The sequence below is a fragment of the Glycine soja genome, chromosome 1 (genome assembly GCF_004193775.1).
Source record: "Glycine soja cultivar W05 chromosome 1, ASM419377v2, whole genome shotgun sequence".
In the NCBI taxonomy this organism is placed as follows: domain Eukaryota; kingdom Viridiplantae; phylum Streptophyta; class Magnoliopsida; order Fabales; family Fabaceae; genus Glycine; species Glycine soja.
The window spans coordinates 36,811,147-36,823,948 of NC_041002.1; the positions used below are offsets into that span (position 1 = coordinate 36,811,147).

The 12,802-nt window shown below is 33.5% G+C and overlaps 1 protein-coding gene across 1 annotated transcript; it reads right to left on the minus strand.

Annotated features, from left to right (window-relative positions):
- Window positions 1-3,783: 3,783 nt before the first annotated feature.
- Window positions 3,784-9,232, minus strand: LOC114369271 (pentatricopeptide repeat-containing protein At2g22070-like). Its single transcript, XM_028326499.1, has 2 exons — window positions 8,954-9,232; window positions 3,784-3,993 (listed from the first exon to the last, which is right to left on the minus strand). Exons 1-2 carry the CDS (start codon window positions 9,230-9,232, stop codon window positions 3,784-3,786), a joined length of 489 nt encoding a protein of 162 aa, XP_028182300.1.
- Window positions 9,233-12,802: the final 3,570 nt, after the last annotated feature.

The window sequence follows — 12,802 nt, forward strand, 5'->3', positions numbered from 1 at the left end:
TGCAGGTTTACTATGAACTTGATGAACAACGAACAAAGGTTGATGAAAATGATGTTGCAATATGTAGGGTGGAACAACTTTGTCCTTTCCCTTATGACCTTGACCAATGAAAGCTTAAACGATCGATATCCAAGTATGTATAATTATAGTTAGAAAATGTTCCCTGGAAGTAGATTTTGATTTCTTTATTTTTCTTGTTGAAGGTGTGTATGAGGTATAATTTGTCTTTTGTCTAGGATATAATTTTCTTGTTTGTTCTTCATTTATAGGTAGTGTTTATGTTTATACCTTTATATTGCATCTCTTACCAAATAGCTCGCTCATATCCCTTACTTTAAAAACAAAAAGCTAGCCCATACCCATAGGGAGATAATTTCACTTTTTGCTGTTAAGCATGACTAACTTTTGCAATAGGAATATGAGGAAATAGTGTATGCACTCACATTGTGAAAGATTTTTACATTGACATCCAATCACAAACCATCATGTATAATAATTGTAATAATTACTTTAGAAGTCTTACCAACGATAATTTCTGATTGATTGACAGTGTATAAAAATTAGTCTCTAGAAATATATTTGTTTCGCCCCCTTTATGGTTTTCATACTTATATTTAATTTTGTTTCTCGTGTAGATGCTGAGGTTGTTTGGTGTCAAGAAGAGCCAATGAACATGGGTGGATCTTATGTTTTACCCCGACTTATATCTTCAATGAAAGCTGTGAATAGGAAAGGTTATGACGATGTCAAATATATTGGTGGTGCTCCATTCGCGGCCACAACCACTGGTTTCCTTAAGATTCACCAAAAGTAGTAGATTGAGATTGCTGAAAAAGTCGTTCAACAAGAACCAATCAACTTCCCATTTTGAAAAATCATTTGCACATGCATCCATATTTTTTGAGAGGGGTAATAATGCATTTAGTTTAATTTATCCACCACGTAAGGGGCTATAGTTGGAAGGAAGGCGACCTCCTAAATTTGCTTTTGAGTTTTGGCTGATAAATATAATATATAGTAAGTGGCACAAAATAAAAAAAAAGTAAAAAAAAATGATCATTCAAAGATGGTTATGTCGTAAAACTGTCTTAGAATGAACAACTTTCTAAGACGGTTTTGGCGTCTAACCCGTCTTTGATTGTGGAACATTCAAAGAACGTTCTGTAGTAAAAAATGTCTTAGAAAGAGGTCCATCCTAAGATGTTTTAACGATAAAACTATCTTAGAATGCTCGACATTCAAAGACGAGTTATACGCCAATACCATTTTAGAATGACCTACTTTTTAAGATGGTTTTGGCGTCTAACCCGTCTTTGAATGTTGATCATTCTAATACGGGTGAGGGAACCATCGTCATAGATACTTCCACATTCTACGACGCTCGCTACAACGATGGTTTATAACCAACTTCGAATGTCGGAAATAACCAACGTAGAATAGCTCTTTTCTTGTAGTGAAAAGATAATATGACTCAAAAAATTTGTGCATTAATGCCTGCAACTAAACTTATAAGTTGGAGATATAAGGTTGGTTTAGTACTTAAGGAAGGGTGAAGATAGAAGAGAGATCACGGGTTCAAATCCCCAACCGATATTTTTAATAAAAACTAACAAACTAACATTTGTCGATAAAAATATTAAATTTATAAGCCTTTTAAGATGTGATGCATAATGCAAAATCAAATTAATTAAAAACAAATGACAAAGTCAAACTTTGTTTCAAATGATTTGAATATGTTTATTCACTTGGCCTTGGAAAAGAAAAGAAAAAACTCTTTATCAAACATCAACTATGCATCTTCTTAATTCATTGCTCACCTAATTCTTCATCTAACTTAAATAAAAAACATACACTACTAAAAAACACAGATTCAACGACGATTATTTTCTACAGTCCACGATGTTTTTAAATCGTTGTCGTAGCCAATGTCACACCACTTTCAATGACAGTTTATTAACCATCTTAGAAGAAAACACTTTTAAGACGATTATGATGTCGAAACTGTCATTAAAAAGACCATATTCTAAGACGGTTTTGATGTCATAACCATCTTAGAATGTGAGCTATTCTAAGACGGTTTCAGCATCATAACCATCTTAGAAGATCTCACATTCTAAGATGGTTTTGACCTCAAAACCGTCTTAGAATGTGACCTTTTCGACGACGGTTTTGACTTGACAATCGTCTTAGAAGGGATTTCTTCTAAGATGGTTTTGACATCATAATTGTCTTAGAAGATCCCCCTGCTAAGACGATTTTTGTGGGTAACCGATGTGGTTTTTTTTTTTTTTCATTTTATTACACCTAAAAAATTAGATAGGAAACCATGCATTTCAATTCAGCTAGTAATAAATGACATCAAAGGGGTAATTACTATTCTATAGTCTAATCACTATCTAATCAACGTTATTACAGCTGATCAAGTGCTAATATTGTAACAAATGTTAATTTCGCTAGAATGATGCCATTATTTTGACCCTACCTTCCAATATTCTCCCTTTAACATTAAATTATTAGGTATTACACTGCTTAGTTACCATATATATGAAGCTTACCAAGAAAAAAATCTTGTCTGAGAAAGATTAAGGGAGAAAAAGTGTTTTAAAGGCCTAAGTTAAGCATGGCATATAACCACAACAATTGTCAATCTTTCATCATTTTTCAAAAGACCAAAGAACCAGATTCGTACATCAAGTATAAGCATAACATCAATATTACTCAAATACACAAAAGATAGTCACATGCAAAGGCATGAAAGATTTTTTTCCCTTCATTTTACCATTCATCTCACTCCATTATTACCATCACCATCCACTTAAAATTTATCAAAGGGAGTAAATCAACTACAATGAAGTTGTCAAAGACCATGGATCACATTCCAATGCAAACAACCTAAGTTAAAACAAAATAGACAAGAAAGGCACGTGTACTAACTAGGTTTGATATTTTATTAAAATATTTATAAAGAAAGAATACTATGAAAAGGCAGAGATGGAGAGAGACAGAGGACAAGAAGAAGCGACCTAAGGGTTTTTTGATTGCCATTTTTAAAAACAATTGTCTATTTTTCAAAACAAAAAAAAACTTATTTAATAAGGTTTGTTTGTTTTTTTATATATATAAAAATAGTTTATTAAAGCTTGTTTTGAAATCAAGAAAATCAACACACTGAGGCTGAGGTGCCAACATAATTAGAATTTCATTCTTGATTGTGATGCCTTTGCAATCCAATTTTGTTTTTTAAAAAAAGAATCAAGAAAATCATAAGAACATAAGATGTTTTCAAAATTGTACTTTTGTTTCCACAGTGGCAAATGTGTAAATAAGCCATAACAACTTCTCCTTATCCTTTTAATTTTGTTTTTGAAATCACCTGATCAAACAATTTTTTTCTATTATTCTTAAAAATAGTTTCAAAAGCTATTTTGCAAAATAGTTTTGAAAAAGAAAAATAAAATCAAGCACATACACAAATTCTTCATCAAATATTAGGGCAGAGCTAATTAAAATCACAACGGAGCACACTTATAATGCAACTTGCCTAAAAATCTCAGTTGAGACTGAAGCTGAGCATAGGCCTTAATTCTAAATATTTATGTTAATTATTAAAATGTTCAAAAAACCAGATGATCAAGTAGAAAACAAATGCACATTTGTGAATAAACAAGAACATCATCATATGAAGTATACAAAACATAACATCTGATGCTCCAATAGTGAAAAAGCCATGACTATCATCGACAAAAGATGGCTAGAGTTTATCACCTCAGCAACAATAGCATCCTAACGGTTGAAATCTACAACAAACATGTCTTTTGTCCCAAACAAGCTATCAATTCTACCATTTTCAAATAGCTCTTCAAAATGACTGAGGGTCATGCCAAAAAGTTCTTCATAGTTCTCAAGATTAAGATCTACTTCATCCATGTTGAAATCATCATACTGATTATCATCTTCACATAGTGCAAGGCATTTTGTAGTAGGACAATAAAACTGTAGATTGAAAATGAGATATTAGAAATGTAAATAATATGATGAAATTATGAGAATTTTAATGTAGAGCATTAGAATTTGGTTAACTCATTTCATTAAACAAGACATAAATCGGAAACTAATTCCAAGAAGTAGTAAGGTTTTAGCTCCAAGAAGAGATCCACTTGCACAAGTTAAAAGAAGTCAGAATAAACCCCGCATATGCCCAAGTCAAGGACCAAAGTATAGGCAAAATGAATTTGACTAAAAGTAAAAATTGCACTTACGATATTTGTTGGCATGCTGAGACAAGGCTGACCACCCGTAGAACTGGTCATTTGGCATTTGGAACTCCTCACCCAACAACTTTGAATAATTAATTAAAGTGAAAGAACTAGACAAATCCAAATTTGATTTATCTTCCAAAAGAGATGTTACTTCATCTTGAGATTTTGACACATCTTGCTCAGTATCTAGATTTATGAGCTTCTACATAATTCTAGATGCCTAAAATAAAGGTGAACATATATCAAAGAAGTGAATCTACGTTTAAACAATTTTTTACTAATAAAAATAAGTAAGAACAGTCAATTTTCTATTATTTTGGAATTATGAAGTAGTTTCCTTTCAAAATTTATTCATTGGTAAGGTGAAGCTTTCGTCATAATTCATTTACCAATCAAAATGAAAGTAGGGAATTGTCTGTGTATCACAAATTCCATGACCAACAACCACAAGAACCATAAAATGGAAGCACTTCATCAAAAAATTGTGATACCACTTCCTCTAAAAGCATTAATTTAAGTTATTCAACCAAGATGATCTACACATATGGCAACAATAAAACCAAGAATGAAGAAGGCCACACGTAACTGTAGATGAGCTCTTGAGCCAAATTTGTGGGAGACAAACCTGATGAATCAAACTCATATACAAAGCCATTGGAATATTGGTAGCAAGGAAAAAAAAAGATATTAACTCCCATATTGGGAGGAAATCTCGTATGCTTTTTTGGAGTTTTTTTTCCCTTTAAAGTGTGCATAACTTGTACCGCACAATAATTATTATCATAAATCAAGTTAAAACCAATATGCCATGTATATATTAACAAGCATATGTAAATTTTTCAGATTGAAATACCTGAATTCCTTGTAGCCTAATAAACTGTAGAAACCCAAAATCCATGCAAGAAGGCTAGAAAACTTCCATTCTTTGGAACAAATGAAGCTATAAAAATTGGTAAGTCAGAGAAGATCATGACTAGAAATCCTTGAGTGGGGGAGAAAGTGCCACTTGTGAGTTCCATAATAATCTCCTCTCGCAGAAAGAAAATTGAATTTTAGAATATTCAGTGGTACTAGAATCCATGTGGCGTACATGAAACAATCTAATAAGCAAGTAAGCCCAAGCACCAGGATCCTGAAAGAGTGAGCCTGGTTGTTAAAATATGTTCTTCATGGATATATCATTCTCCAAAAGCACAATAGTGCTTTTTCCTGCTTAATGATATTTTGTAATTTTCATCAGAACCAAAGAATGAAGTTATAAGCCAAGGCTATATTGACTATAATTGTATCAAGGTCTAATAATATAAGCGTGGGAATCATAAGATCCTACTCTAATACGAAAGCAATATTCAGAAATGGAGTAATGAGAATAGTAAGATAAGGCAATGTGAACAAAAATAAATTTTGTGGCAAAGTCTAGTAATTTTAGGTTTTTTTGTGTGTGTGTGTGTATATATATATTATAACCAAACTTGATTACATAAACTAATTAGTTCCTTCTAGTTCACAAGGAATCTCTTTACCTACCATGTCCACACTGGATTTTATGTTAACACAATCAACTAAAGTTATTAAGTATATGCTGATTCAAATTATTCAATCACATCCAGGACCTAAGACAAGCTTATATAGATCTAGATATGCTTGTGCTTAAAGCTGTTAATTAGCCTATTTTGAGTACCCACTTATAATTATAGAAGGTGCATCCCACTCATATCTCCTTCAAAAACAAGAACTTTGTGAAGTACATATATTTAATTCAAAACATAAAACCTTTCTTAATTTTGTATTATCATCCCTCAAAACTACAACAATCTATTGCTGCAAAACACGTCACCACCTCACCTTAATGAAAATCAAAACCATCTAAACAAATACTTATGGTACAATTGTGTACTTGTTGGGTTCAAGGAGTTTAATGGCTCAATTGAAGCAATAAGGCATTGGGGGTGGTACAACTCAATCATGACCCTAATACTTGGCAAGCATATACTATAAGGGGTAGGAATAAAACTGTTCAATACAAGGATGATGAGAAGTCACACTCAAAGAGATACAGAAGAAAGGGGTCTATCATAAGTTGAGCAAAGGTGCTTTGCAATGTCTAAACTAAGGAGCTATGGGTTGGGTTGAGATCCTTACGACATTGATTACACATTGACAAGAAAAGCCCCTAGCTAGCATCTCAAGGAAGTGGGTACAAATATGGGTACTTACCCATATGACGATGGAGGCACACGACGATGGTGTGACACGTGAGAAACACATGTTCAATAGTTAGTGAGTTAGGGGGAGTGAGGGCATGATGACATATGAATACACAAGCTGAGTGAAGGAGGGTATGAGCGAGAGACAGTGGGTGAAGGAGTACACGACAAATAGTGGGGGAGGAAGTGCATGATGGCTAGTGGGCAAGGGAGACTATGAGGTGAAGGAGGGCATGAGAAACAACGATAGATCAAGGGCATGATGGACATGGTGAGCTAGGGAAAGGTGATGCAGTGACAATTTTGTAAATAAAATGAATGGAAATCACTACGGTTTTACGTAAAATCGTCGTCGTTTTTGTTTCATTTATTTACAAAATTGTCACTGCGTCATCTTATAAGACGGTTTTGCATAACTGTCGTCGTAACGACATTGTTGAATTCATTTTTTAGTATTCGAATGAAAATAATTCATTTCCTCTAATTACAAATTTGTCACCATATGATATTCTAAGACGGTTCTGCATAACCGTCTTAAAATATATGTCATAAAAAACTATATTTTTAATAGTGATATCTGTCAATAAAAAATGATAAAATATATTAAATTTGCTTGCATAGGCTCAACCATTCTCTACTTTCATAGAAAAAATTGACCAGGTCAAATGGTTGATGTACAATCCACTTTCCCTAGGTTTGAATTTGATTCTTTCAATTTGAACCTGCCTTGTGGGGGCTTTTGTTATAATGTATGATTTTTCTTGAAATATTGAGGCAAAAAGGAGAGCGTTGGTTGAGATCCTTTAAAATTGAAACTATATACCAACACACACCAATGGATGCTCTTAAATATGGCTTTTCTTCAGTACCATAGGAAAATAAAAAAGCATCAATTGACCGATTTCACAAAAAGAAAATACCTAATGTGATTAAATATTGTGCTTGCTTTCTTGGATATAAGCTTTATCGTTTACTTGAATGTCTTTTATATTCTTGATATTTCCTACACGCATCAGATATTGCCTAAGATATTTTATTTTATATAGGCACAAACAAAGTGCCTTAGGACATGGTTACTGATTTTTTTTTTGGTAACGATATGGTTACTGAATTAATTTAGTTAGAACATCAATACAAATATTATTATCTCGAAGACCACGTCATTTTTTTTTTTGGTTTGAAAAGACCACGTCATTATAATCAACCAATATAGGGAGCGAATAATATGATTGATGAACAGATTAGAGTAGTTAAGTGGAATATCGTCACACAATATTAGATATGTCTAATCCTTGATTTGGCAGTTTAACCGTTCCTTGATTTTATGAAATAAATTAAGAGTGTTGGCACTTTGCCAGTTTATACTTTGCAAAATCACATGTATACATCAAGCAGACATACAAAATAGATAATATATGGTCTAGTGATCAAACCTTAGGACACTTGGAAAACATGATAGACACAAGTCATGTGAGAGTGCAAGAGAAACTCTAACATGTCTTAAAATACTTATAATGTTCTAATTTATTAACACCGTAACAAAAATATCTAAGAATGAGTTTGTTGAATGTTCTGGACTCTAATCCATGGAAGGGTTCACGTTAACTGCTTCTTTGTTTTGGAATCCTTTACCTTTTCTTTCATTTTCCTAAAAACAGATAACAACAAAACCTTTTCCCGTTAGGTGGGTCGACTAAATAGATGAAAAAAAAAGATCCTATATTGCTATGTGTCAAACTATGTTTATAGTAAAACTATTGACCTCAAAATCCTTGTTAATGATTTCGCCTATAATTTTTCTTGGTCTCTTTCTATTTCTCGCTCAAAATCCTTGTTTGACCCCAAAACCCCACCATTGCCCTAAAATCCCAGCTCGCCTACCACTTTTTATAACACTACAACACAACACTGTTTCTGTAAAAGGCTCCCTTGTTCCAACTCAACCCTTGCACTTTTCTTTGGTTACGTGTAGCTGAAACATCAACACTTCAGTAATCTTTGAACCTGAAGCTAATCCAACATCCTTGGCCACTCTCTTTTCCGGGGTCATTATCTGTTGAGTGCCTTATTGATACCCATGTGAGACATAATAAGACAACAATCCAAATGCAGCCAGGCATCCAAGGAAAAATGAATTTCAACAAATCCCATCGTAAAGAATTTCACTTGACATAGATACCATGAAAACTTGAAGACTCACCCTTGTTAATAATTAAGTTAATTCAGCATGTACATATCACTTGTTTTGAATGGTGAGGCAAACAATAGAAAAAATTAAAATGTCATTGGAATTTCCTTCAATATGGTTTTCTAGCATGAAGCATCATATCTTTCCAAAAACTTTCAGGCTTCTAAGCATTACCAGTAATCTCCACAGAAACATGAACCATTGGAGAAATGATGAAACGTGCTGAAATCTCTGACAATGATGTTTCTTTCCGTAACCTTAGAAATAAATTTTAATGCAGAATGGCAATCGGAGCAAACTCTTAAATTTTTCTTGACAACGATTGGCATCCCAGTTGGACAGGTTAGTAATAAAAATGCCACGGTTAGCCTCTCGCTGTGATAATGAAGAAGCTTCTCCTTCAAATTGTCATCCATTTCAATCAGAACTGATTCTGTTTGAATTCGCTTTATCTGATCAAGAAGACTATCAAGCTTTTCATAAATTTCTTTCTTTTGAGGATGAGACCAGTCTTCAACCCCAAACACATGGGTTTTATTTCTAATATCAACCCAACTATAACCTGGCAACTTGTTCATGTTGCCATTTTTTTATCATCTTCCTCAAACTTCGTACATCTTCCCATTGTTTTTCTTTTGCGTAAATATTTGAAAGCTAAACATGAGCCACACTATTTTCAGGTTCAAGCTTCATCAATTTGTCTGCTGCAAGTCAGGCCCTTTCCATGTCCCCATGAATTTTACAAGCCTCAAGAAAAGAACACCAGCCAAAGGCATGTTATTTATAAAGTCTTCTGCTTCTTTAAGCTTTCCAGCTCTACCTAGCAAATCAATAGCACAACTGTAATGCTCTTCTTTAGGGACTACCCCATAAATCTTTTCCATGGAATTAAAGTAGTTTAACCCGTCCTCAACCATTCCTGCATGGCTACATGGTTAACAAATGTTACTGCATTTGGTTTTAGTCCCCTATGGATCATCCCATTAAAAGTTTCAATGGCATTTCTTCCTGAACCATGGTGAGCAAAAACACCCACTAGTGTATTCTAAGCTATTTCATTAGGATTTTCAATCTCATCAAACAATTGGATTGAGTGGTCAAACAACCCACACTTTCCATACATATCAACCAGTGTTGAAGAAACAAAAGGGTCTCTGTCAAAGTTGAATTTGACAACTTGGCCGTGGAGCTGGCTCCCACGTTCTAGCTTTGCTTGGTTAGAACAAGCCTTGATCAAGCTAGTGAATGTAAATTGATTGGGTTCAATTCCCCTCCTCTGCAAGTCAACAAAAGTGCTTAAAGCCTTCTCAATTTGATCCATCTCAACATAAACATCAATAATAGAAGTCAAAGACACTATATTTCTCCAACCAAAATGGCTTTGGAAGACATTTGAAGCACTTACCGTATCTCCAGACTTTGAATTCATATCTGTCAAGGCATTTCCTACAAAATTCTCGCATTCGAATCCAAACTTGATAATGATAGAATGAAGGGACTTCCCAAAGCTAGAAGCTTTAAGTGCACTGCAAGTACTCAAAGCGCTACAAAGAACATGCTGATCAATAGAAACACCATCAGTGACCATTTTCTTATAAGCTGTTAAAGCTTCTTAAAACCTCCATTTTTCACAAAGCCATCAATCACTGACGTCCACAACACTGCATCCTTACAAGGCATTTCCTCAAAAACTTTACAAGCATCAGACACCTCCACACACTTCTGAATACATATCAGTCAAATTACTACCCACAAACAGTTCATAACCAAACCCACATTTGACAACGAGACAGTGCACCTGCGTACCAAACTGAATTGCCCCAAGTGAGGCACGAGCTTGAAGCACACTTGCAAGTGCAAATTGGGTGGCTATTTCTCCTTCAACCCTCATTTGAAAAAATGAACTCAAAGCCTTCTGAAACCTCAAATTATGAACAAACCCATTAATCATGGCTGTCCAAGAAATCATATTTCTCTTTGACACTCTGTCAAACAGCTTGATGGTGTAATCAAGCTCTCCACATTTGGAATACAAATTGAGGAAGTTATTGCTCAGAAAGGTGCATGGCAAAAACCCTCCTCGGATCAGCCTAGCATGCAACTGCTTTCCTTTGTTTAACTCTTTGGTTCGTGCAAAGGTTTGGATAAGGTAAGCCACTATTTTGGTGTCACTTAGTTTGTGGCCAAATCCAAAAATATTCTGAAAGTAAAATGCCAAATCAGAGTGAATTATATGAACACAAAAAAGAAAAAAAGTTTAACTAAATGGAGTGAAAATAGATATACATACATACATACATACATACATACATACTAAAGTTGTAAACTAATCCCCCAGAAAAAAGAGTTATGCAGAGAATCAAGCACAGGGCAAAGATAAGAACAGAACCAAACTCTTGAAGTAAAAAATTAGGAAAAAGAAAAAACCTTGAGATTTATATGTCTGCATAGTTGAACAAAAAAATTAAGCACTTTTGCATTTCTCTGTCATGATTTTATACCTTTCCATTTGTAATAATTAAGAGGGCATATAGTTTCAGGTGTTAAGTTTTAACAGGAATCGTGGCATGTAAAATCATATAGATTAGGATATGTATATAACAATAAAAGTTTATTGCTGTCAAATAATGTCAATTACCCTTGAACACATTTGTTTGGTTTGATGAATTTTGTCACATGTTGGGTGAGCGTATGGAACGTTTTGAACACTTAAAAAGAACATCACTGTTCATTTGTTGACGTGCCTGCTACTGAAATTCTGATTTCGCGCAACTTTATATTTATGTATTCGACCAATTATCAGTTGGTTTCTAGTACTAGCCCAGAGAAAAAAATGGTACTAACTCAACTCCTTTTCTTTTTTGTTTCTAACGTTGCTTCTCTTGCAAACAATTTTGTTCTAAGACACAATAGATACTGAATGCGAGCACCTTTTTCAATGGCAATTAAAACCTTGATTAACTATGTTGTGAGATATTACTTTCTTCCATTATGATCTAGATCTCGAAATGTTTGTCTTTAACATAAATGCGAAAAAGGTTAAACCAAATTGGTTTGAATCCTACTTACCTTTGTCATTGTCATTTAGGCCATATAGGTGAGAGACACATCTTTAAGCTCCATAAAGATGAACTCTTGGATCCGTTTGATTATGAATTTTTGAGTTGTGTGAATCTTGTCTGTTGAAAAAGATGACTAAGACCCCATTCATCGGTCAAGGTGAGAGGGCTATTGATCTTTTGAAAGTAATACACAGTGATGTATGTGGTCTCCTGAATCGGCATGCTAGAGGCAGTTTTTCTTACTTTGCCACATTTACTGATGACTGTAGTGTTGAATCCACATCCCTTGCTTGAATTATGACAAACTATTAACAATGCAAATTATAAAGATGATGAAATGTCTGTGACGACTAATAAATTTGCTAAGTGTTTCAATGATACATGTGCATTAAAAGCAAAAATAAGCAAGCATTTTGATGAGTTTAGAATAGGCTTAGAAAGGATATCTTAGACATGCTGTCAAGAGTAAAGCCTCACTACTAGAAAAGTGCCAATTTCTTGCAGAAAAAAGTCCGCAGGAAATTCCTGCAAATTTAGTTATGAAAAATAATCCGAAGGAATTTCTTGCGGAATTTTATGAGAAAAATTATTTCAAGGAAATATTTACGGATTTTTAGGTGGAAAAGTAATATTAATATATTAATATTGTAATAATGTGGTAGGAAAATCTGTAAACTTTCATGCGGATTTACCTGTCAATTTATTTTCGCAGGAAATATTAAAACAAATTATTTTTTAAAAATTAATAATTTTAAAATAGTTAAAATAATTTGCTTAACAAAATATTATTTTAATTAATCAATTATAAATATATCATTATCTATAGTTTTAATTAACAATATTAAGTACATTAATTTTTTTAATCAACCATTCACTTAAAAAAGAAATTTATTAACTTGATCTAATATAAAATTAGTTTTAATTACACTTAAAGAGATCTAATGTTTAATTAACTTGATCTAAGGTTTCACTCTTTCTAACTAAAATATCTAAAGCTAACTTTCTCTTTGCACTCAACCTCTTTCTCATCCAAACTCAAGTTGTCCCAACTTGAAGTATAAATCTCTTAAGTCATTCGGTGCTCGT